This window comes from Desmodus rotundus, chromosome 8 (genome assembly GCF_022682495.2).
Source record: "Desmodus rotundus isolate HL8 chromosome 8, HLdesRot8A.1, whole genome shotgun sequence".
Lineage (NCBI taxonomy): Eukaryota > Metazoa > Chordata > Mammalia > Chiroptera > Phyllostomidae > Desmodus > Desmodus rotundus.
In genome coordinates this window covers 98,166,453-98,193,519 of record NC_071394.1, presented here as the reverse complement: position 1 = coordinate 98,193,519, position 27,067 = coordinate 98,166,453, and the positions used below count along the sequence as shown (strand labels likewise).

At 42.5% G+C, this 27,067-nt stretch overlaps 1 protein-coding gene and 1 pseudogene across 1 annotated transcript in view; both read left to right on the top strand.

Annotated features, from left to right (window-relative positions):
• Window positions 1–27,067, top strand: part of C8H3orf20 (chromosome 8 C3orf20 homolog) — a 62,101-nt gene that overhangs the window by 734 nt on the left and 34,300 nt on the right. Inside the window, exons 2-7 of the mRNA XM_024556373.3 lie at window positions 587–727; window positions 6,288–6,407; window positions 12,480–12,615; window positions 13,598–13,882; window positions 22,032–22,184; window positions 23,150–23,270. Coding sequence (XP_024412141.2) covers window positions 587–727; window positions 6,288–6,407; window positions 12,480–12,615; window positions 13,598–13,882; window positions 22,032–22,184; window positions 23,150–23,270 — 956 coding nt within the window. The remainder of the gene's footprint in view (window positions 1–586; window positions 728–6,287; window positions 6,408–12,479; window positions 12,616–13,597; window positions 13,883–22,031; window positions 22,185–23,149; window positions 23,271–27,067) is intronic.
• On the top strand, window positions 3,987–4,477 carry LOC112301273 (large ribosomal subunit protein uL15 pseudogene; annotated as a pseudogene).

Below are 27,067 nucleotides of genomic sequence, written 5' to 3'. Positions count from 1 at the left end.
TCTCGCCCCTCTCTGCTCTCCACTTTTTCTTCCCACTCCCCAACTTTGCAGAGCCGAGACTGGAAGGTTGGCCATGGAGAACGGTGTGAGATCAGAGGTCCTGGAGGGTGGAGTTTGTGGAAATGATGGAGAGGTAAAGACAGGCAGCAGCCAGGAGGAGGAAGCATGTGGAGATGCCAGTCAGGAGGGATGATTGGTGGGTGGAAGGACAGAGTCCAGTAGAGCCAGAATCAGGGAGAGTTACGAGAAGTGGGGTGCATCCATGGTGAGGGTGTCATCCCAAGGTCAAGGCCAGGACCTGGAGCCACATCAGTAACTAAACCTAAATACTGTATTATTTTAAATACCAACAGCATTGGTACCCAGATCTATGGGTATAGAAGAGAGAAGGGCAAGGTGGGCAGAGAGCAGTGTGCCACCTGACAAGTTTTGGAACTTGAGACCCTTCCGTTGGGAGCCTCCTCACACTTAACACTGTGCAGATCTCCATTCTACCCTTATTTCCTAGGCCACCGATGGGGATCCTTTTCTGGAAGCACCAGCCCCATGCTGGGAGGAAAATGACTTGCTTTGACAATTCCTTTAGTAGGTGCCAACCCCCTGGATATCACAAGGCGCTTTGTGGAGGCCAGCCAGCTCCTCCACCTCAATGCCAAGGAGATGGCTTTCCACTACCTGATTGATGCAGCTGGGAGAAGTGGCGGTGGTGTTGGACCGATGAGTAAAGGTGGGTACCTGAGCTTCAGCCCTTTGGGGAAAATTCAAACAGTACCAGAATGTGATGGAAAGGTGAAATTCCCAGTTTAAACATCCAGGACATTTCCAAGAGTTGGGGTGGACGTGGAGCAACAGAGACTCTCGAATGCTGCAGGTGAGCGTGTGAATTGGTGCAGCTCCCGTGGAGAGCATTTTGGTGGCATCTGCGAGGTGGAAGATACTCTAGCATCTTACGCCCCAGCAAGGGTTTTTCTCCTACGTCATTCCCCAGAGCTGTGCTTCTCAAACTATCTGCAGTGAATTTGCAGATTTTCAATCTCTTGCGGACCAACCCTTTTAAAAAATGTGATAAAGATGTCACGGCGACATCCAATTACTACAAAGGCTTCTAAATGTTTACTCTGGGTTTTTGTGCTCACACGATCATGGCCGGGCGTGGGTTTGTCCCAGTCCACAGATCATACTTGAGAGTCATACTTGGCACATGTGTGCAAGAAATCATACTTGACACAACATATATTGCAGAATTGTTTTGAGCACAAAAAATTGAAAACAACCTAAATGTCCATCAACAGGGGGAAAAAACCCAAGTACGTTAGAGTCTATTTAAACAATGGGACATAATGAGAAAGTGAAAATGAAAATGAATCAAGCACTAAAGCTCATATATCAATAGAGATAAATCTCAAAAAAATAGCATTAAGTAAAAAAGAAGCAAGTTATAGAAAGATACATTTGGGATGATACTATTTTAATTAAGTTTAAAAGATTGCAAAGTGGTAATGTACTGCCTGTTGGTACGTTATACAAAGTACAAGTGTGCAGGTGTAAAGTGGGAGGAAGTGACCTTTGGAGAGGGGTGCAGGGGGCTGGGGTGCGGGAGGCACGGTGATCGGTCACATCTGTGATACTGTATCTCTTAGGCTTGGCGGATACGCAAGTGTTCCTTTCAGATGCCTAAAGTCCTCGCTGTCGGGAGGTTTTAAAAAGAAGCATAACAAATTTACACAGCACTGACTTTCCCCTCCTTACCTGCAGTTTCACTTTCCGCGGCTTCAGTTATCCGTGGTCAACCAGGATTTGACAATATTGAATGGAAAATTCCAGAATAAACAATTCATAAGTTTTACATTGTGTGCCATTCTGAGTCATGTGGTGAAGCCTCGTGCTGCCTGACTCCATCCCACCCAGGATGTGAATCCTCCCTTTGTGGAGGACTTCTCATCCACCAGTCACTGCAGCCGTCTTGGCCCTCAGATCAACTGTTCTGGGATCACAGGCCTTGTGCTCAGGTCTCCCTTCTCTTACTTAGTAATGGCCCCAAAGGGCAAGAGCAGTGGTGCTGGCAATTGGGATGTGCCATAAAGAAGCCAGAAAGGGCCTCCTTAAATTGAAAAAAAAAAAACAACTTCTAGACGTATAAAGAAAGAAAAAAATTGTATGCTGAGATTGCTAAGATCTACAATAAGAGCAATCTTCTACCCGTGAAACTGTGAAGAAAGGAAAAAGAGATTCACGCTGATTTTGCTGTTGCATCTCTAACTGCAAGTGTTACAGCCACAGTGTGTGATAAGGGCTTAGTTAAGGTGGAAAAGACTTTGGATTTTTGCATAGAAGACACGAACAGAACATGTGTCCCGGCCGATGGGAACGTGTTGCTCCAGAAAGCACTGAGCTTATCTGTACGAAGACGTCAGCAAGGGATCCCCTGCAATGAGTGGCACTGGGCCGTTTGCTACGCGTGAGGGATGGCTGCGCATTCAGGAATGGGTTTGGACTGAAAAATATAAAAACTACTGAAGAGAGAGAGAGCGCCACATTCCCACTACTTTTTAAGGCAGTATATTGGTATAATTGTTACATTTTATTGCTGTTGATCTCTTACTGAATCTAGTGTGTACATTAAACTTCTTCATTGGTGCACATGGATGGTATATGTAGTGACTGGTGCTGTCTGCAGGTTCGGACATCCGTGGGGGTCTTGGATGCACCTCCTGGGGCAACTGCATCTCACAGCCATTTGCCCTCACCCATAAAATGAAATTAGTAAAACGGCAGTTCCGGGGGGGGGGGGGGGGGGGGGGGGGCGGGCGGGGCGGGGAATGTGGATCTCCTGAAGTCAGCGCAAGTAGCGTTGGAGAGCGGCTCTGTCCCCAAGCGCCACCACTGATGAGTGACGTGGTGGAGCAAAGCTAGTCAGCTGCTGAAGACAGGAAACCATCTAGGGAAATAGTGACTCTGTGGAGAAGGGATGGTTTGGGTGACAAAGAATTAGAAATAAAAATCAATAAAGCTCTTGGACATTTTTTGCAAAAAACAAACATGAAGGAACTCATGTTTTAAGAAGATGGCACTGCATCAAAAAATTGATGCAGTTTTTATTTCTCATAAGAATTAGCATGTGCTATAGTATCAATGAATTTTTGTTAAATATAAGATAAAATAAGTCTATTTTGATAAATTTTGTTTGCCGTTTTTAAGATAAAATGCCAAACATTCCCCCCACCCGTCCACAATTTACCATGCAGTGGAGGTCTCCGTTTTAGGGGACTCACTCTGTGCTGGCTGTTCGGGGTCAGCAGTGCCCAGCTAACACAAGTCCTCTAAATGTGCTGTGACTGTTTTTGCAGATGGTCACCGACATATATGGAGTTCCGCACCTTGTGTTCTTTATAGGGATTAGAGATCCATCCCATTTGCAGAGAGGTCAGGTGCCCATTGGTTTGTTTATGAGTGAAGAGAGTCCCATGAGGGAAGGTCCTGGTAGCTCTGGTCCAAGCACCCCTCCCCCTACACCTGCCCGTGGTGCTCTTCCACTGGAACATCCCATTCCCTCGCCTTGAACAGGAAACGGCCATCACTATTAGCACTCAGGAAGTGTTGAAGCATCTTTCAGTCTCAGGCGTTCACTTGTGCCACAGAAGCCTCTGGTGTCCCTCATGGGTTGTGGCTAATCTAGTGGACGGGAATTTGCTGAGAGCTGAACTCTGGAGAGAGAGCTTTTTGGTGATGCCTTAGCGGGGCCCTGGGAAAGCCTCCCCCTCCATCGCACTGCCCAGGACATCTCTTGTGCTTGTTGCCACATCTGTTCTAGACACTCCTTTCTTTAAACAAGCCTAGAGTTTAAAAAAAAAAGTCTAAATGACAAAATATAAACGAAGAATATATTTCTTCTGGAAAAGCATTCATCTTAAAAGGACTTGCATTGGGTAGCTTTTCCAGGGCATTAAAAAGAAGATGAAGCTTTTTTTTGCATCTTGGCCACCAACATGCCATCCAGACTGAGGAAGAACCGGAGACTTAGGGGCCGTGTGAGCCACAGCCACGGCCACATCAGCAAGCACAGGAAGCACCCAGGAGGCCGAGGCAATGCTGGTGGCTTGCATCATCACAGGGTCAACTTTGACAAATACCACCCAGGTTACTTTGGGAAAGTTAGTGTGAGGCACTACCGCCTAAAGAGGAACCAGAGCTTCTGCCCCACTGTCAACCTGGATAAACTGTGGACCTTGGTCCGTGAGCAGACACGGGTAAAGGGCGCCAAAAACAAGACCGGAGCCGCTCCCATCATTGATATGATGCGATCTGGCCACTACAAAGTTCTGGGGAAGGGAAAGCTCCCAAAGCAGCCTGTCATTGTGAAGGCCGAATTCTTCAGCAGAAGAGCGGAGGAGAAGATTAAGAGTGTTGGTGGGGCTTGTGTGCTGGTAGCTTGAAGCCGCACGGAGGGGAGTTCATTAAATGCTCACAAGTGCTTTTGTCTTCTGGTCTGAGTGTAGCTTCTTTGGCACCTCGACCTGTGTGTCAGAAACCTGCAGGTTCTAGGAGTTAAAGGTATGAGGACCTGGGCTCCCCCGCCAACTCCCCTGAGAAAGAAAGTGTGCAAGAGAGAGCACCAACACTTAGAGGCCTTGGGCTGTTACCTGCCTTGAACTTCTCATTTATAAAGTGAAAATGATAGATGTTGGTGTGTGTAGATAAATGTAAAATAGTTGAAAGGCCAAATAAATAAATCAATAAATCAAAAGAAGATGCAGATTAATTTATTTTGCATGAATTTTGCTTTTCTAGACCATCTTATAATGTGAGGTAGATCAAAGCTATAACCAAGTCTGGAGTGTTCTTCCCTTAAAGCTACAGCCAGATTATACAAGGCATGCACGGTAAAACTGGTTGCAGGCTTTCCCCCTGTACTAATACCTACTGGTCCTGGCTTGTCATGAAAGAAAATTGGAGTGCTCCCTGATTTTTAGTTGATGGCAATATTATTAGATAAAACATATCAAAGAAAGAAAGCAAATCTTGCCATCTTTATACATAATTTTTCTTTCATGTAGGCAGTTCTCTCTCTCTCCTTCTCTCTCTCTCCCTCTCGCTCTCTCATGTATTTTTAAAATACTGCATTTTTCTATTTCTCAGTTTTATTGACTTAACAGACAAATGGCCTCCAACATGGCCATGTAATTTTAATAACTGTCACTTTGAATGGGTGTGGATTCCTTCTAATATTTGTGTTCCATAATTAACCAAATGCGGAGGTTTCCTGGTTTTTATGTTAGTAGTACAATACGCGACTTTACATACATCGCTCCTTATTTCTGCTGTATTGGTGGTTAAGACTGACTGCCCGGGAGAGGTCTTGTTGGGGCAAAGGGTCTCAACATGTGTTTAGCTCTTGCTAAATATTTCTTTCTTGATGGGTTTTCTCTACACCACGGGGTTAACTAGTTTTATTCCATTCTTACCAGCATTGGCTGTTGTTCCTTCTTTGCTTTTCCGCTAAGTTAGAAGGTACTGAAAGTTTTAATTTCCATTTTGGATCACTGGTGGTGGTGAGTGATGATGGGCTGTGTCATGCAGCATGCAGTCTCTGGTTATTATCTTTGTCTACTTGTGAAATCAGGTTTGCCATTTTCTTTACGAAATTGTATGGGCTGTGTCAATGAAGGAGTTGCCTAACATTTCCTAACAACCATATTTGGGGGAAGAACAAGGGAAAGGATTTGTTGAAGTTTCTATAAGAATGATCAAGATTTTCCACGAGTGATGGGGGTGCTGAGCCTGATTCTTAAGTGTTCTGATAATCAAATGGTTCTCTAGAAGACAGCATGATTCTGCAAGAGACTGATCTAACCATTGGAGAAGCGTCTGATTTTTGTGGCTCGGATAAGGGAAACAGATGGCTTCACATTTCCTTCTAGCTGGCCCGGTGTTTATTCTCTTGACCCAGTGCAACAGTTACACCTGCACCTGCCCTTCAGTAACATCTGGGCACCTTTCGTGCTTGCTCGCTGCTCCCTGCTCCCTGCTCTGGTCATTCCACTCTTGGGAGATATTGACGAGGGGAGGGGGAGACTGTAGGAAGGAATCTTAATTTTCCTTAATTACTCAGAGCCTGCTTGTTGCATTAAAAAGTCTTTTTATTCCAAGAGATGGTTATTTTGTATAACAGGACACTTTAGAATATCTGGTTTACCATTCTGCTAGAACAAAAAGTCCATATTATAGTTTTGTTTAAAAAAATTAAAATTAAAAAATTGAAAGGAGAATCCTTCTCTCTTCCACTCCAGAGTCCTTCATGAGCATCTCAGCCATGGGAGTGAACTCGCCTTATCAGCTTATCTATGAGTCCTCCACTGGCTGCCTAAGTTTTTCCCTCTCAACTGGAAGGGAAGCCAAGAAGAAAGCAGGTAACAGTGGTTTCCAGCAAGTCCTCTTAGCCCATCTGAGGGGGTAGGGGTGCGAGTGGGGGCGAAGGTAGAAGAGTCTGATTAGGTTCTCTGATAGGAAAGACATGCATCAGATGACCTGGCTGTTGACAGAAGCTATTGACACAGATTCTTTCCCATAAAATTGACATATCTCACCTAGTTACTCCTAAGTACAGCCTTACCATTTGAATGCTTCCATGGTCTCCATTCCTGGTGATGTGGTTCTCCTTACCTGGAGCAACGCTCCTCTCAAACCCACATCTTGCATCTCCTCAGTATCCCAGCCTGACCCCCTCTAATCAGAGAGGTTTGTGTTGCTCCTAGTCACAGTACAAGTAGGGGAACCAGTATCTGAAGATAAGTATTTGGATACAAAACCTAACAGTGTGTCCTAAATTGGACCGGTTCATGTGGGCAGAAAACAAGGAAGACACAGAGGACACTCCTATTCGACCGAAAAAGACACTCAGCAGAAGAAAGGGTTTAAGGGAAAGAATGGGGGTGGCAGAGGAGGCCAAACAGTAGAGCAATGACTGTGCAGCTAGAGTCTCGGGCAGGAGATGCGTTGGGGCTGGAGAAGGCAGGGTAAGGGCTCAAGGAATGTCCAGGCCACCACCCTCCTCCTCGAACTTTGATGGCAAAGTTGGGGAGTGGAGCCAGTAGGGGAGGACTACATTCAAAAGAGGTGGTGGCAGGGTCAACATAAGGTAGGAGTGGTCAAAGACTGTCTAATTGATTTCCACAGACACTGGAGGTAAGGCTGGAAGTTGAGAAGTGTGGATCTTATTCCTGCCCCTGCCCCTGGCTGGCTATGTGATTTGCCTTCCTGCAGGCCTCAGTCTCCATATCAAGCTGATCCTATATCCTTTCAGTTAGTGAACAAGGGTTTATTAAACAATTTCTAGTTGTCAGTCACTGTCCTACACGCTGGGGCTACACATGTGGACTCTAAGACAAAGAATGCCTTCCCTAACAGGGCTGGCATTGTCAGCTTCCCTGCACAGCGTACACCCAGCTGTCCCCTCTTATTTCCCTGGTTCTTTTACCTCTGTTGATGCCTTTTCTCTCCCTGTGGCGCAATAGCCCACAATATCACTTCTGGCTCCCAGGGTATGTATTCCTGGTTTTATCCTATCCCCGCCTGAGCTGGCCCTAAATTGACCCAGTCACTTTAAAGGAAACCAGAGTATCCTCAAGACACACAATGATTTCATGACTTTTCTTCCCGATGACCTCAAATCGAATCCCTTGAGTTAGGTAGTTCCTAAGTAAAAGTTAATTATGTTTGTTGGGTTTTTTATGTCTGCATGGCTGTTTCCCTCTGCTACCCCACCAGGATGCAATTTGCCTTGATGCTCCATCGTTCTCATTAGGATATGTGTTCAGTGATGCTGCATGTCTCATAGATTCTTAATATCTTTTGGAATTATTCTCGCACATGCATTCTAGTATTGATTAGCCTTCCCCAATAGTTTGTAAGTAGTCGTGCATCCTATCTTGCCCAGGATTATCCTAGTTTATGCTTATTGTCCTGGAATAACTATTAATATGTCCACTTTCACTGTACAAACTTTCCCGGTTTAGACAATACATTGTAGAGAAATTCTGGTTTTAAGTCACTTTAGGTTAGGACGTCCCCTATGTGCTCCATGCTCATGTGCTACCACGCCTCAGCAGCTGGCCTCCTTGGCAGTTGCAGGGCCAGGCATACTTGGAGCAGACAGGCTCCAGGAGGTGGGGCTACTCCTAGAGGACAATTGTTCTTTCTGAAAAGTTGCCTAACTTTATAAGAAGAGAACTGAGAGAAGTCTGTCAACAATGGTTCCTTGTGAGAGTGAGAGGCTATCACCCTTGAGGACCCAAGGCATCCAGGTATAGGCCAGACATGGATGCTGAGGCCAACAGAAGTTCCAGGAGTCATCCAGCTGGTAATTGGGTCTCAGGGTCAAGCCTCTGGTCTCTGGTGGCAGGAGGAGTTAGGGAAGGGACCAGGAGACATTCAGGGTGGAACACACCAGAGATGGTACCCAAACACTATCCAGAAACCCCAAGCCTTGATAGACAGTGAGGAAAACTCCTTCTGATGCCCTCAGGGCTCAGTTGGAGCCTGAGAAATGTCCATGACATGAAGCCAGATTTTATTCTTGAAAACAAGGTGAAGTTGATCCTGCATATGTCCACGGAGAGCATGAGGCTCCAGTTGGGTGGGCAATAGAAACTCGGAAGAAGGCAGGACCTGAATATATGTCTCTATAACTTTGGTCATGGAGGATCAACTCCACAATTTCTTGCTGTCGTATACTCATACTCATACCACCTAACACTTGTCACAGAAGATAACTGTAAAAATAAGTGCAACAAACACAAAACATTATCATCTACAGATATGAGCATGCAGGTGAAAGAGTCAGAAAACTTGAAGGCAGGGCAGTGGAAATTATTGAATCTGAAGAACAGAAAGATTGAAAAGAAATGAACAGAGCCTAAGGGACCCATGGGACATTATCAATTGGAACCACATACATAATGTGGGAGTCCCAGAAGGAGAAGAGAGAGAGAGAAAGAGACATAGAAAATATTTGAAGAAATAATGGCTGAAAAATTCCCAAATTTGATGAAAGAACTGAATATAAGCACCAAAGAAGCCATTATAATCAAACTTTCAAAAGACAAAGGCAGAGAATCTTGGAAGCAGCAAGAGAAAAGCAAATCATTACATACAAGTAATCCTCAATAAGATTATCAATAGATTTCTCATCAGAAACTTTGGAGACCACAAATACTGGACCTATATATTCAAGGCATTAAAAGAAAAGTTTTCAACCAAGAATTTTATATCCAGCAAAACTGTCCTTCAAAAGTGAGATATTAAAACGTCCCCAGATGAACAAAACTCCTGAGGGAGTTTGTGATCACTAGCCGAACCCTGCAAGAAACGCTTAAGGCAATTCTGCGAGATGAAATGCAAGTACACTAGCCCAGGCCCCATTCAGGGCACATGCCTGGGGCACGCAAGAGGCAACCACGCATTGGAGTTCCTCTCCCTCTCTTCCTCCCTCCTTTCCTCTCTCTCTAAAAGTAAATAAATAAAATCTTAAAAAATAAATGAATAATTTTTTTTTAAAAGAAAGTATCCTAGACAGTAACTCAAAGCCATGAGGAGAAATAAAGATCTCAGTAAAAGTAAAAACGTGGCCAATTATAAAAGTAATCATATTGTAACAGTGGTTTGTAACTGCATTTTTCTATACAATTTAAAAGACTAATACATTTTAAGAATATTATTAGTGTTTTAAAATATTATTTTTTAAAGATGTTATTTATGTGGAAACCACCTCCACATAATCAAAGTCATATATGACAAGCCCACGGCAAACATTATACTCAATGGTGAAAGACTGAAAGCTTTTCCTCTGAGATTAGGAACAAGGCTCAGATACCTGCTTTCACCACCTCTATTCAATACATCACTGGGAATTTTAGCCAGAGCAATTAGACAAGAAAAGGGATAAAAGGCACCCAAAGTGTACCCCAGCTGGTGTGGCTCAGTGGATTGAGCACCGGCCTGCGAACCAAAGGGTCACTGGTTTGATTCCCAGTCAGGGCACATGTCTGGGTTGTGGGCCAGGTCCCCAGTGTGGGGAATGTGAGAGACAACCACACATGGTTTCTCTCCCTCTCTTTCTCCCTCCATTCCCCTCTGCCTAAAAATAAATAAAATACTTTATTTTTTAAAAAAGGTATCCAAATTAGAAAGGAAGAAATAAAATTATCCCTGTTTGCTGATGATCTTATATATTTAAACCCTAGAGATTCCCACCAAAAACCCCATTAGAACTAATAAATGAATTTGGCAAAATAGCAGGCTAAAATCAACACACAGAAATCAGTTGCATTGCCATACATGAACAGTAAACAATCGGAAAAGGAAATTAGAAAAACAATTTCACTTACAATTGCAGCAAAAAGAATACAATACTTAGAAATTAACTTAACCAAGGAGATGAAAGACTTGTACAATGCAAACTATAAAACATTACTGAAGGAAATTAAAAGATATATAAGTAAATAGAAACACAACCTATGTTCATGGATTAGAAGACCTAATATTGTTAAAGTGTCAGTAATGCCCAGAACGATCTACCGATTAATTCAATCCCTATCCAACCCCCAATCATGTTTTCTGCAGAAATAGAAAAACTCATCCTAAAATGCACATGACCCCTGAATATCCAGAAACATCTTTTAAAAAACAAAATTAGAGGACTCACAGTTTCTGATTTCAAAACTTACTACAAAGCTACAGCAATCAAAGGAATAGAATACAGAGCCCAGAAGAAAACTCCTGCATATATGATCAAATATTTTTGGCAAGAGTGCCAAGGCCATTCAATGGGGAAAGTACAGGCTTTTCAACAAATGGTGCTGGAAAACTAGACATCCACCTGTAAAAGAATGAAGTTGGACCCTTACCTAACACCATTTACAAAAATTAACTTCAGATGGACCAAGGACCTGAATGCAAGAACCAAAACAATAAAACTCGTAGAAGAAAACATTGGAGAAAAGCTTTATGACATTGGATTTGATGATGATTTCATGGATATGACACCAAAGGCATGGGCAACACAAGAAAAAATAGACCAATTGGACTTCAATGGAAATTTTTTGACTTTGTACATCAAAAGACACAATCCACAGAGTAAAATGCAGTCCAACTAATGGGAGGGAATATTTGTAAATCATATATCTGATAGGGATCAATACCCAGAATATATGTGGAACTTCTAAAGGTCCACAACAAAAAAACAACCGACCTGAATTAAAATGGTCAAAGGACTTCAATAGATACTTCCCCAAAGAAGATACAACAATGGCCAATGAGCACACGCAAGATGCTCATCACTAATCATTAGGGAAATACAAATCAAAACTACAATGAGATGCTACTGCTGCTACACCAGTAGGATATCTACTACCATAAAACGCACACACACAATAAGAGTTAAAGAAGGTAAAAATGGTACAGCCACTGTGGAAAATTGTGTGGCAAGACCTCAAAAAATTAAAAATCGAATTACCATAAGATCCAGCAATTCCACTGTATCAAAAGAATTAAAAGCGGGGTCTCAAAATGATATTTGTCCATCCATGTTCATAGCAGCACTATTCACAGTGGCTAAACGTGGAAGTGACCCAAGTGTCCACCAATGGATGAACGGATTCAGAAAATGCAGCCTATACACAATGAAACATTACTCAACCTTAAAAAGAAGGGAAATTCCAACAGATGCCACACCGTGGGTGAACCTTGAGGACATTATGGTACATGAAATAAAGCAGTCACAAAAAGACAGACACTGTGTGACTCCACTTGTATGAGGTGCGTAGAGTAGTCACATTTACAGACACAGAAGGCAGGACAGTGGTTTCCAGGGGCAGGTGTGGGGGGAGCAGCAGTTACTGTCTAAAGGGCACAGAGTTGTAACTTTATGAGATAAAGAGTTACAGAGATGGGTAATGGTAATGGTTGGGCAACAATGTGACTGTATTTAACACCACTGAACTGTTCACTTAAAAACGGTTACAGTAGTACATTTTTGTTTTGTGTATTTTACCCTAATGTTAAAAAAAAAATTGCAGTCCAATACTCAGTGGATCCACACCGCCCTCTGCAGAGGGCCTGAGTTTAGGCAACATCAGCCAGATGAGACAGAATTGCAACTTTCTCCTTTGATCAGAAATATCAGAAGGGAATCTCTTTGGCACGCACGGCGGCCTGTCTATGCCCTCCCCACCTAGAACCAGGCCATCCTTGGGGAAAGATAGCTGGACTCATCACTTCGCACAAGCCTGTTCCTGGCACATGCTTAGCTGACTCATAGAGTGATGATCCCTAAAACAGGGATTCCTGTCTCCAGGAGGCATAAATGATTCTCCCAATTATTTTGACGTTCAGAGGATCCTGCCCTCCTGCTCCCCCAACCTCTCGTCCCCAGGAGAAAGCATTTTCTAAAACTCTGTCCTTAACCTCTGTATCGCCAACTACAGGCAAATCGAAGACTTTAGAAGAGATATACACATCGCCCTCTCAACGAAGAATAGAAACTCCTTCCTCTGACAACGTGCAGTTCAGCGACCCCTGCCCCGAGGCCCGGGAGAAGCTGCAGGAGATGTGCCGCCACATGTGAGCACCTCAGCGGCTGGGGGTGGGTGGGAGAGAGGGCACGCCGGCCAGTTGTCTGTGTGCATGAAGGGGAAATCACAGAAGCGCCTGAGTGTCAGGCAGTGACAGGTACCCAGCATCCCTAACAACAGTGACAGGGTGATGGCCTGTCCCCAGCCCTTCACAGTCCTTTCCAGTCCTTATACAGTCTTATGAGGAACAAGGGTGTTTGCCCATTTTGTGGGTGAGGACGCTGAGGCATTGCTTGAGGTCCCACAGCTCGGTGGGTCTGACCCTGAGGCATTGACCTTGGGCTCCTCACCAGAGATACCCCTTTACGGGACTTCTTACCATACACGTGTAGCCTTTGTGCCCTGAATGTTTCTTTCTTAAAATAACTTGTCATGGTTCTCCTACAAAAAAAAGAAACACCTCTCAAAACAAACAAAAAGTGCTGACATGGATAATGAGTGATATTTATGATTTTATGGGTCCCGCAAGTCCTAGCAAGCTAAGTCCCGATGTCTCTGAAGGCCCAGACCATGGGCCACAAAGGACTTAAAACTTAGTCACATTTACGCCACATATGTCTTGGGCTCCCTGGCCCTTCAGTATTACTGCAGCTACAGAGCATGGGTAAAAGGAAGCCACTCAGTTTTGCTCCTTTGACATTCTGGAAGGGAGCTCTCTTTCCCTGTAACTTCAGGACCGGAGGGTGGGCAAAACCTCCATTTCCCCCAGAAGCCGCTTCTGCACACAGCCCCTCTCCACGGTCCTCACCTAGCGCTGAAGGTGGAAAGGACTGATCTCAAATGTGTACCAGTCTCTTCCCAGTTCTTCCTAAAAGCACTGACTTTAAAGATGAGGAGTACGGGGTGGGAACAGGTACTTCTGGGACAGGGAAATGGCACGGGAGTCTTGGGAGCTGGGGTGGAGCTGCAGAGAGCCTCCCTGGTGAGTGAGAGCCAAGCAGTTAGAAGATATGTCGCCTCCTTCCCTGCAGAGAAGCTGAAAGAGCCTCGTGGAAAGGGAAGAATGTCTTCCACCCCATGGTCTTGCGCAACTATAGGATAAAGATGCCTTATCATCCAACATCAACCCCAAAAGGGGATGCTCAGACCCCAAGCTCCCAACACCCTAACTCTTCCGGTGCTCAGGTTTCTACTGCCATCCTTCACCAGCCTCCCATCTCCCACGCTCACTTCAGCCGGCAGTCTCAGGAGTGGAAGGGAGTCAAGAAGGCCATCAAGTTGCATTATTCCTTCTACGATGGGTCTTCCTTTGTTTAGTATCCTTTTATTTGGGGCTGCTCCCTTGTCCCCAGCCACCCAGCCCCAGAGAACTTATGGGCCAGAAAAAGCCTGAGTCTTACTTTGGTTTTTCAATTAATCCAAGAATCCTGGTGACAGGTCCTCCAGGGTATTAAGAGTTTGTCCAGGTCACAGAGGGCTCCCTTTGGGGAACGTCTGGGTGGGAAGCAGCAGAGCAGGAGGTCACCTTGGACCCCTGTGTTCCTTGCAGGGGTCCTATCACCTGCTCCCCAACATGTGCTAAAGCTGGACCAGGACCACAAACACGTTTGGCAGCAAGGCTGCGGTCAGAGAGGGTGGAACACTTACTCCAGGTTTTGCAGGGTGATTTGGACGACACAAGGAGGGGAGACACTAGGCCGCTATTCAGTCTTGTCCCTTCATTGTAGGCATGGGTAGTGGGACTCACTCAATGTCACAAAAGGAATTTGGTGGCAGAGCCAGGCCTGGATTCAGGGCTGCCTCGCCTCCATTTAGGCCCCTCCCTGGCACCATTTTTATGCCTTTCAGGATTGTTGCCTCCAGCAGAGAGTAGCATAGAGAGGAGGGAAGGGGACTGATAAAACCACGGGGCACTCAGTGCCGCCTGCCTTTGGAGAATAGGGCAGCTCTCTGAGTTGTCAGACAGGCTTTGCCACACCCCCCTCAATTCATTTGGATCTCCTCTCCACTGAACTGGGAATTCAGAATTTAAGCGCCCTGTCAAAGGAGTCCTATTGTTCCTCCGACTGTAAATGAGTCCATTCATCACACTCTGCTCAGCCCTGCTTCTAGTGCGCCCTGTGATATTGAACACAGTAAACTGCTTCCAGGGTAGCTGCTGCTCCCTATGGGTCATGGGGCCTCTCCCTCCCCGCTTTTATCGCTGTACAGTGCATTGAATGGGATCATTCCCCTGAGCTCCTCATGAAGCTGTGTCTGTGAATTAGGTTGCTGTCAGTGGAACCAGACAGGGTAGACGATTTACAATCAGGGCCCAGCACCAGCCTGCTGGGATGCATGTTCTCTCACCTGCCTCTGAGTGTCAGCCCAGCGTGGGTGGGACGACCCAGAACCTGCAGGCCACTGCTACTGGCACGCTTGACTCATAGCCCGGCAATGAACACATCCTGGCAACTAATGCATTTCCTTATGGGAGACCCAAGAGGTCTGGGTTTTGGGCCTAGTTCTTCTTGGTGACTGCGCACAAGTCACTTTCTCTCTCTGGGCCTCACTTCCCTCCATTACAAGATGAGGAAGTCAGACCCAGTGATCTTGAAGGAGAAATTCTGTGTGTGTTCGAATGGTTAAAACACGATGCCACTGTTGGATCCCTCTTGAGTAAAGAAAATGTTTGGAAAACACTTCCCTGGCCTCATGGCTTCCACAGAACAGTAGGCTCAGCAGTGGACTCTGCTCTCAGAGAAACACTGGGCAAAGCTCTCAGGTAGAAATGATGTATCTGCCCTCGGGATGCCAAAATCTCCAAGCCCTGACCAGTTTGTGCTTGTCAGCATCAGACCCCAGAGCCACCCCAGAATTCCTTTCATTTGGGTTGTCAGCATCTCCCTGGATCTCTTCCCTCAATCTCCGATTTCCCACCAAACTTCCCTCAAAGCCGTTTTTCACCTGAAGCTATAAACTCTCCTCATTGACATAAAGATATAAACCTTAATCACTGTGTGTTCAGTACTGTGCTCAGCACTGTTCCTTTAGGGATTTGTTGAACACTCCTAACCATTGCGTGAGGTAAGCATTTTTTTTAATGTGGTAAAATGCACACAACATCAAATTTACCATGTTAACCATTTTGACGTGTATAATTTAAATGGCACTAAGTGCATCCACGATTGTATACAACCGTCACCGCTCTTTAGTTTCAGACTTTTTCATGGCCCCAAGAGGAAAGCCCATACCTAGTAAGCAGCCACTCCCATTTTCCTACCCCTATCCCCTCTGGAGACAGCTAATCCTCTTTTCACCTCTATGCATTTGCCTATTCAAGATTATTTCGTCTAAGTAAAATCATACAATATGTGGCTTTTTGTACCTGGCTTCTTTTACGTAGCAAAATGTTTGCAAGGTTCTTCCACATTGGCCAGCTTACCCTTGAACATAGCAGATTTTAACTGTGAAGGTCCACTTAAATGTGGACTTTCTTTTCCAGTTAACTCATTCAGTTCAATTGGCCCTGCTCAGTTTAATTGCCTGAAGTTCAGTTGACCGTTGCAGCTCAAACTCGTGTTGCCAAGGATCCGCTAAAGGCTGGGAACCCTTGAATGTGGAGGGCCAGCTTAAGTTGTACGCGGATTTTCCACTGTGGGGGCAGTCGGCTCCGCCGAACCCCCGTGTTGTCCGAGGTCAGCTGTAGTACACATCAGCGCTTCATTCCTTTTTCTAAAAAAAAAAAAAAAAAGTGGGGCAAAACTCACATGACATTAAAGTGATTCTTTTAACATTTGTAATTCAGTGGCATTTAGTACACTTACAGTGTTGTGCAACCAAAACCCCCATCAAGTTCGGAAACCTTTTCGTCATCCCCAAAAGAAAACCCTACACCCATTAAGCATTCACTCCCTCTCTCCCCCTACCCCCAGCCCTGAAATCACCAGTTTGCTTCCTGTGGATTTGCCTGTTGTGGACACCTCATATAAACGGACTCCTACAATATGTGGCTTTTTGTGTCCCGCTTCTTTCACTTAATGTTTTCAAGATTTGTACATGTTGTAGCGTGCATCAGAATTTCTTCCCTTTTGGCTGAATAATATTTTATTATTTGGATTATACCACTTTTAAAAAATTCATTCCTGCCCTGGCCAGGTGGCTCCAGTTGGTTGGAGCAACATCCCATACACCAGAGGGTTGCAGGTTTGATTCCCAGTCAGGGCACATGCCTACGTTGCAGGTTCGATCTCCGGTCTGGACGCATACGGGATCGATGTTTCTCACATCAATGTATCAATGTTTCTCTCTCTCTCCATGTGTGTGTGTATGTGTGTGTATGTATATATATATATATATGATTTCCCCATCCCCCCCCCCCCCCGTCCCTTCCTCTCTTTCTACAATCAATAAGCGTATCCTCAGGTGAAGATTTTTAAAAAGTCATTCTTTCATTTATGGACATTAGGTTGTCTCCATGATTTGGCTATTGTGACTGAAGCTGCTATGAACATTCTTATAGAAATTTTTGTTTGCACACTTGTTCTCAATTCTTTTGGTTCTATACCTAAGAGTGGCATTACTGGGTCATATGGTAATTCTATGTTTAATTTATTGAGAAACCTCCAAAATGTTTTCCATACTGGGAACATTTTATATTCCCATCAGCAATGTGTGAGATTCCAATTTCTTCACATCCTTGACTATACGAGATATTTTTCAGTTTTTTAATTCCAGCCATTCTAGTGTGTGTGAACCGATATCCCATTATGGCTTTAACTTGCATCTGCCTAGTAGCTAATGATTTCGAGCATCGTTGTGTGCCTTCTTTGTATATCTTTTTTGTAGAAATATATATTCAAGTCCTTTGCCATTTGTTGACTGTTTTTTCTTGTAAGAGTTATTTATATACTGCAGACACTAGACTTTTATGAGATACATTATTTGGAAATATTTGTCCTATACAGTGGTGTGTCTTTTCACACTCTTGATAGCATCCTTTCGTGTGCAAACTTTCTAATTTTGATTAAGCCAATTTTTCTTTTTTGTTTGTTTCTTGTACTTTGGTTTTTATATCTATGAACATTGCTTATTCCTATGTTTTCTTCTAAAAGTTTTATAGTTATAGCTCTTACATATAGGCTTTTGATATCTTTGTAGTTGACTTTTGCATTTTTTGCGTGGTGTGAGTAAGGGTACAACTTCATTCTTTTGCATGTGATTTCCATTCGTCCCAGAACTATTTGTTGAAGAGACTATTATTTTCCCATTTGAATGGTCTTGGGACCCTTGTTGAAAATCAATTGACCATAGATGTATTGGTTTATTTTTTGACTCTCTATTCTATTCCATTGATCTATATGTATATTATTATGCATGTACCACAGAACTTTGATTCTTGTGGCTTTGTAATCAGTGTTAAAATCAAGAAATGTGAGTCCTTCAACTTTGTTCTTTTTTCCAAGATTATTTTGGTTATTTGGGATCCCTTGCAATTCCATAGGAACTTTAGGATCAAGTTTTCTATTTTTGTGAAGAAGATTGATGAAATTTTCATAGAGATTATATTGATTCTTTCAATCACTATGGGGAGTATCGCCATTAACAGTATTGATTCTTCTAATCCATGAATACTAGCAATTAATGATCCGAAATGCTGTAAGTACAACAACAATAAAAAAAAGCAACAAACAAAAGGAAGTGATGTCATTTACAATAGCATTAAAAAGGAAGGAATACTTTGGAATAAATTTAACCAAAAAGGTGTAAGACTTGTTCACTGGAAACTACAAGATATTCTTGAAATAAATGAAAGACGACTGAAACGAGCGGAAAGATATCCTGCACCTATTTGACTAACTGATTTTTGTGTGTTGATCCTGGATCCCGTCGCTGTGCTTTGTATGTTTCCAGGAACGGGTCTCTGTCAGCTCGGCTATCTAACTTGTGATGAACAATTGTTCACATAATTCTCTTATGATCTGTTTTCATTTCTATGAGGTCATTAATAATGTCTTCACTTTCATTTATACTTTGAGAAATTTGAGTTTTCCTTTTTTCTCACTTAGTCTAGCTGGAGATTGGTGAATTTTGTTAATTGCTCCAAAGAACTAATTTTGGATTTTGTTGGTTCTCTCTATTGTTTTGCTATTCGCTATTTTGTTTTTCTCTGTTCTAATCTTTATTTCCTTCCTTCTGCTAGCTGTAGTTTTAATGTGCTCTTTCTTTTTATAGTTCATTAAAGAGGAAGTTTGGGTTATTAATTTGATATCTTTCTTCTCCTTTAATGTCAGTATTTATAGCTATAAATTTCTTTCTGAGAGCTGCTTTTACTTTATCCCATAAGTTTTGGTATGCTGTGTTTTTATTTTCATTTATCTTATTTTTTTTAATTTTCTTTGTGATTTGTTTTTTATCCATTGGTTGAGTGTGTTGTTTAATGTCCATCTATTTGTGAATTTTCCCAATTTCCTTCTGCCAGTGACTTCTAGTTTCATTGTGTTGAAATATACTTTTTGTGGTCGTGGTCTTTTAAAATTTATTGAGAGTTGTTTTGTGGCCTAGCATATTGTCTATACCAGAGACCGATCTATGTGGACTTGGGAAGAATATGTATTCTGCTGTCATTGGATAGGATACTCTGTATATGCCAGTGAGGTTCAATTGGTTTATAATAGTGTTCAAGTTCTGGATTTCTTTTTGATTTTCTGTCTAATTGTTCTATCCATTATTGAAAGTGAGGTAGTGAAGTCTTCAACTCTTATTATAGTATTTATTTTTTAATTCTGTCAATTTTTGCTTTATATAACTTAAGGCTCTGTTGGTAGGTGTGTATGTCTCTAACTGTTAAATATTCTTGAGGCATTGAGCATTTTCTGAATATACAATGTCCCTGTTTGTCTCTTGTGAAAGAATTTTTACTTAAAGTTTGTTCTATCTTATATCAATAAAGCCAGCTTTGTTCTCTTTTGGTTACATTTTGCATGGAATATCCCTTTTCATCATTTTACTTTTAACCTACTTGTGGCTTTGGGTCTAAAGTGAGTGTCTTATAGAGAACATACATGCATATTATGCTTTTGAAATCCATTCTCACAATCTCTGCCTTTGTTTGGAGAATTTAATCCATGTCTATTTAAAGTAATTGCTGACATGAAAAAGCTTAATCTTGCCATTTGTGTTTTTTATATTTTATATCTTTTTTGTTCCTCAGTTCCTCCATTACTACCTTCTTTTGTGTTTGATTTTTTTTTTTTGTAGGAAGACATTTTGATTCCCTTCTCATTTTCTTTTCTCCATATTTTATTTATTTTCTTGGTGGTTATCCTGGTATAATGGGTTGAATAGTGTCTGTCAAAAATTTATGTTCACTTGAAACCTCAGAATGTGATCATATTTAGAAATAGGGTATTTGCCGATGTAATTATTAAGTTAAAATGCAGCCATATTGGGTTATCGTGGGCCATAATGCAAGAATTAAAAATGGAGTTACACTCAGAGTAATTAAGGCCATGTGGTGACTGAGATAGAGAATATGTGATGCATTTATAAACCAAGGAGTGTCAAAGATTCCTGACAACCACTAGAAACCAGGAAGAGGCATGGAAGGATTCTTTCCCAGAGCCTCCAAAAGCATGAACCTGTCAACACCTTGCTAGTGTCCAGAACTATGAGATAATAAATTTCTGCTGTTCAAGTGGCTTAATTACAGGAGCCCCAAGAAATTAGTGTACTTGATTACTACAACTGACAACAAAGTAGTTTGAATTAATACTAACTTAGCCTTAATGGTATGCAAAACTCTGCTCCTATATAGCTTATTCTTCCTCCTTTATGTTGTTGTTATCAGAAATTACATCTTTATATAGATGTATGTCATTAGCATAGGTTTATAATTATCACTTTATGCACTTGTTTTTTTCAAATCACATAGGAAAGAAAAAGAAATTATAAACCAAAAATACTGTAATACTGGCTTTTATATTTACTTACGTAGTTACTTTACTGGTGTTCTTTATTTCTTTGCATGTCTGTGAGTTACTGTCAAGCGGCCGTTCAGCTCAGCCTGAAGGACTTCTTTTAACATTTCTTGTAATGATGAACTTTCTCAGCCTTTGTCTGGAAAGTCTTAATTTTTCCTTAATTTGTCAAGGAAAAATTAGGTTTGCTTAATATAAAATTCTTGGTTGACTGCTATTTTTCTTTCAGCTCTATAAATATTCCATCATACTGCCTTTTGGCCTCCATGGTTTCTTATGAAAAATTGGCCATTAATCTTGTTGAAGATCCCTTGTACACAAGTTCCTTTTCTCTGGTGTCTTACAGGATTCCTTCTGTCTTTGCCTATTGGCAGTTTGATAATAATGTCTCAGTGTGGCTTTTTGAATTTATCCTACTTGGAGTTTGCTGAGCTTATTGATTAAATAATGGGTGAAAACTCCCCCAATTTTATGAAAGGTTGATGACATCTTTCATAAAATTTGGGGAGTTTTCACCCATTATTTATTCAAATATTTTTCTGCCTTCTCTCGCTCCTCTTCTTCCGGGGCTCTTGTTATGCATATGTTGGTTGACTTGATAGTCATCCACAGATCTCCCAGTCTCTGTTTGTTTTTCCTCATTCTTTTTTTTTTTTTTCAGTGCCTCAGCCTGGATAATTTCAATTACTCTATCTTCAAGTTCACTGATTCTTTCTTCTACTGTGCCATTCTACTGATAAACCCATATGGTGAATTTTTTCATTTTATATATTACATGATTCAGCTTCAGAATTTCTGTTTGGTTACTTTTTATAATTTGTGTTAATTTTTTAACAGTTTGTGGGAAAGGGTTAAGAGGATCCTAGTGCCAACCCCTGAAATTTTTCTATCTGACATACTTCTGAAATTCTAATGAACAGAATAGTGGCAGCCCACACCATATCCCTCGTAGCTGGAACCAGTGCTTGTTGGGGCCTGTTGGTAAGTAACGAGCAGGTACACACTGACTGCTCTCCTAGACTGGTCAGAAAAGGAGGCAGCCTGACAGTATTAGAAATATCACTGGCCTGAGTTGAGATACTGGCTCTACCACTTCCCTGTGCTGTGATGTGAGGCAGACCGTTTCTTTGCACCTTGGATTTCTCAGCTGTAGAGTGATCAGGTCGTCTTGGTTTGCCCAAGACTTTCCTGGTTTTAACAATAAAAGTCCCACCTCCCAGGAAACCCTTCAGATATAGGGAAACCCTACTCATCTCTGAGACGGACATGATAATATTTACCACTGGATGGTTTTGAGGAATAGAAAGAAGATACAGGAAAGCACCAGAGGCATGGTAAGTTCCACAGTCATTTAGTAATTTCTTATGCAAAGTGCAGGGAGCGTCTTTGAAAATGGAATGATGTATCATTAAGCTAACAATTAGACTTGCAGACTTGCTTTCCATGGGTCACCTGAGAGAAGAACCTGGGGAGTTTTTTGTTAGTTCTACTTAACCATTTCTGCCAGCTATCCCTCCGGAAACATTGCCATGTGTCAGATCCCCACCTGCTGCAGAGGGAGAACCATCACCTGCCTCTTTAATGACACACCAAACTTCTCTTTCCTGGCCCTGTTCAATGCTGAAGGCCAGGGCTGCGTTCACTACAACCTGAAGGCCCGGTGAGTGGGTTAGGGAAATCATGGCCCCATGTAAGTATCTCTGGGAGTAACAAAGGGGACACTAAGGTGGCAAGTAGGAGACTCGGGGGAAAGGAGTGACCAGGCAATGTCCAGAGGCTTAGGGAGGCAGTGAAGTGGTGCCTGCAGCAACATGGGTACTTTGAGGCCCTCACTTGCTGTATCTGTGTCATAGCCAATGAGAATGACAATTCTCTAAGACCTACTCCACCTGTATCCCCCTAGCACTAAGACCTTGAGTGTCGGCTAGATTCATGGAACAATGCTTTGGTGGAAAGAAATGTTTTATACCAGCTGAGAGTGAAGGAGAGGCCACGGGCACCACATTTTTGCTGGCACACATTTTTGGCAGCCAAAAGTTGATTTTGCCTGGCCTTTCATAAGGAACTGTTCTTGGAAGAAATGACTTACTTTCATGTTATAGATTAGGGGTGTCAAACTCATTTTCGCCAAGGGCCACATCAGCCTTGCAGTTGCCTTCAAAGGGCCGAATGTAATTTCAACTCCTTAACAGTTAAGGAGTAGTTACATTTATACAGTCCTAAAATTATTTTGGCCCTTTGAAGGCAACTGGGAGGCTGATGTGGCCCTGGTGAAAATGAGTTTGACATTCCTGTTATAGATGTTCCCATTTTGATGCCTAAGCTCTTGTATACTCAAGTTCCTGGGCAACAAGGCACATATTCCATTTCTCATCCTCTTGGGTTTGGCCTGAGTCACTATCATCTCCCTCAGACCTGCCCTTCCCAACAAATTCTACCATTAGCATCAGTAGGTATAATGGGGCCTCAGACCATATTAGACAGGGGAAGTGAGGCTGCCTGCAGAACTCTATGCTTCCTCCAGCTGGGAGAGAGTTTCAGAGCCCTGCCTGCCTACAGCCTGTAGTGATGAGGGCTTCCTTCATGGGCCTGGTGGCAGCTCCTTACCTATGTTGTCTCCCCTAGCTGCCCATATGTCTTGATCTTGGATGAGGAAGGCGGGACCACCAATGACTACAAGGGCTATGCAGTTCACAAATGGAGCTGGGCTTCTAAGACGGAGACTTTGCTCTCCCTGGAATATAAGGTAGGGGTTGGCAGCACAGGTAGGGTGGCCTTGGCAGCCTTCCCTGGGCTGCTCAGCATCAGGCTACCAGAGGGCTACCTGTAAGACAAGAGCCCTGCTCTCCAGGATCATGTAGTCTCATTCAGAGGTTCCTAAGTTGGTGGGCAGTGGTCCAGGGCTGGCTAAAGTGAACTTTTCACCAACCTACAGCAACTGTTGGCTGTGTACTAGCCTTTTTTAGTAATATCCTTTCTATGTTATTTTTATTATTAATACTATTACATTCGATAGTTTAAATGTCCATTATTTTAGGAAGTAACTATTATGATAGTGGATAGTTTTATTTTTAATGTCTATATATGGCAAAAAGAAAAATTAGCAAGTCTATGTTGGTCTGTCCAGTTTTTGTTTTTATAACTTTACTATCTGTGACATTAAAAAACCTGGGAGTCAATGGTAGCTAATAAACCCAAACCTATTTTTTTCGTTCATCAGGTTGTTCAAACAGCCATTAATCAAATATTTATCAATTAGTCAATGTTGAATTACTAATACTACATAATAACTTAAATTTAATTTCTTAATAAAGCAATTAAGTGTGCTTATCACTTTAAGCCTGAGTTTCTTCTCCTTAGCACTAGTGACATTTGGGGATGGATAATTTTAGCAGCATCCCACTAGATGCTAGTGTAGTACCCTCTCCTCCAGCTTTGATCATCAAAATATACCACCAGACATTGCCAAATGTTCCCTGGGGGTCAAAATTGCCCCTGGTTGAGAATAACTGATCTAGCGGATATAAAGATGAACAGACCCCTTGAGAAATTCAAAAGCCTGGGTGGGGGTTAATAAGAACACAGGGTAGAGAGGGATTGGGGCTGTGGGAGAGGTGCAAGCTCATGGGGTTGGGATTCAAAGACAGATCACAGAACGTAGAATCCACTCAAAGTTGCCTGAGAGTAAGAGCCCCAAGGAAAGGAGTATGGACAGAAGCACTCTAGGAGTGCATGATGGGTCTCAAGCATCTGATCACTAATCTCCTGTCTCCTGCCTTTCCTATTCATCTTCAACATTGGCCACTACATTCTCATCCTTGTATCCGGATTCCTTTAGATCAGTGAACCTCTGCCCAGAAGCATTCCCTCTCTTGACCATGTCTTAGCCTTCTGACCTGGCCCATGCTTCACACTGGCCTGATACGCACTCCCTCCTTTCTCTGGCAATCCAAAATTTCCCTTCTTCAAATCCCTGCTCAGACTTTCCCTTCTTTGTGACACCCCACCCCACACCCATTCTCTCTCTTCACATTGCCCACAGTCTGGATTAGTCATTTGATTAGTCATGCAATGGAGAGGTTCTTGGCTCTGGTTGCATATCAGAATCACCTATGGGACTTAAAAAATGCATATTCCCAGGCACATTTCCAGAAAGATTCTGATTCTGTTGGTCTGTTAGGAGTTCTGGATTTTGAAGTTTTTGTGAGAATCTCTGATACTTGGCCAGGTTCAAGATTTTCAATCTAGGAACGTGTTGTCTTAAAAATTTACCTTATGTAGCTATATGAAAAGTTTATAATGCAAGATTATAAACTGGTTACAGGCAGGCACCATATGTTGTGTGTCAGTGTGGCCAAGTGGACAGAGAGCGGGGATGAGAGTCAGAGAAGCCAAGCACTAATGCCAGTTTCTCTGGATTCTGACTGTGCAGCTTTGTGAAAACCATCCACCTTCTCTGAGCCTTGGCTGTCTCACCTGTATGAGGTGGGTCACCAGACCCGCTCTCCTGTGTCAAACTGCTGTTGTTAGAACTAAATGAAATAATAGAGGAGAAGGTGGGTCGATATCACTAGGATGTTTTAGCAGCGTATTTCAGTTTATTGTCCTGTTCCTGGAGCGGCATACAGAAATACAACAGAGCCTGGCCCATTAGGAGTGGCCTGGAAAACTAGGTGTCCCTTGAGTTGTAGCATGAATTTGTATGCATATGATTTACGAAGGGAAGAAAAAGGAAGGGAGAAGGTTTGGGGTAGAGGGAGTAGCATCTGTAAAAGCTGAAGGTGGGACTCAGCATGATATTGTTAAAAGTTCCCAAGTGTCTCTTGTGAAAGAAACAGGGCCAGGAGGCATGTTGTGAAAGTGAGAGGCATTGGGCGTCAGGCTGAGGCGCGTGTATGTACGCTCACTCGGAGGCTGCGGTGGCCAGTTTGTTCTCACCCAGTGCAGCAGTTCCAGTGTTCTTATTCCTCCCCGAGAATACAAGTCTCCTTCTGGTATATGTTCTTTTCAGCCCAAAGAGCTTCCTTAGCATTTCTTAAAGTATAGATCTGCAGGCAACACATTCTGTTTCTTTCATGTGAAAATAATGTCTTTATCAAAGGATATTTTTGCTAGATCTAGGATTCTGGGTTGATTCTGTTTTTGATTTTGTATTTTTTTTTTTTTTTAGCATTTAAAGATGTTGTGCTGCTGTGTGATCTCTATAGTTTATGATCAGAAGTCTGTAGTTATTCAAATCATTGTTCATTTTCTCTAGGTGCTTTCAAGATTTTATCTTTTCTTTGATTTTCTAAGTTTGGATATAATACGTCTAGGTGTTGTTGTCTTCATATTTATCCTGTTTGGGATTTACTGAGTTCCTTGAATCTGTAAATTCATGTCTTTCACCACGGGAAATGTGCCATTAGAGAAAAAATTGTACTCCAGTCTTTCTCCTTTTCTTCTGAGATTCCAATTGCATGTATTTTTAGACATTTTAATATTGTCCCAAAGGTCCCTGAGGCTCTCTTCCTTTCTGTTGTTGTTCACATTTTTCTTTACTTTTCAGATTGGAAAATTCCCATGGAGTTATCTCCAAGTTCACTGACTTGATCCTGTCATCTCCACTCTGCTGTTATGCTAATCCTATAAAATTTTAAAATTTCAGATAATATTTTCAGTTCTAAAATTTCCATTTAGTTCTTTCGTATATTTTCCATTTCTGATATTTTCTATTTTTTCATTTGCTATGAGTGTATTTCCCTTTACCTCATTGAATATAGTTAAATTAGCTGCTTTAAAGTTATTGTCTGATAATTTCAACATCCGGGTCCTATCAGATAAGAATGGCCCCCACTGATAATCTGTTGCCTTGAGAATGGCTCACACTTCACTGGGTCTTCACACATTGAGTAATTTTAGATTGCTGGTGTTGTAAATGTTATATGGTGGAGTCTCTGAATTCTGATGTATTTCTCTGAAGAGTGTTGATGCTTTTGTTTTAACAGGCAAGGAACTTGGTTAGACTCATACCACAAACTTCGTCTCACCTGCAGTGAGGAGCACCTAAAATCTCAGTTCAGTCTTTGTTTTGTTTTGTTTTGTTTTCCTGGCTGTAAGCTGTCTTGAGTCTACCCTGCTCATGCATAATTCAGGGATTTGAGGCTCTCTTTCCCTGACTCTGTCCCTTCTGGAAATCTTTCCTTATTTTTCTGTGACTATTGATGCTCCAGGTTCTATCCTTTGATTCTTTGAACTAGAAAGATGGTGGAGTCGGCTAAAGCTGTAAAACAGTAACTAATCTCATGCTGGTCCTTTCCTTTAATTTTGACTCTTCAAAATCTGCCCACTCTTTTTAAACTCTTCATAGCTGTGGGTGGTTTTATTTCTTGTTGGGGTGGGTTTTATTTTCTGGTTTTTTCCCCCAAGCCTCTTAGAAGCTGACTCAGCTATACTGGAAGTAGAACCAGCTGGTTAATTCTTAAGGTGACAGTTGGCAGCTCAGTTTATCATTCCTGTGGAAGGTTAGCTGGAGAGGGAAAGATCAATGGATAGGACAGTAGA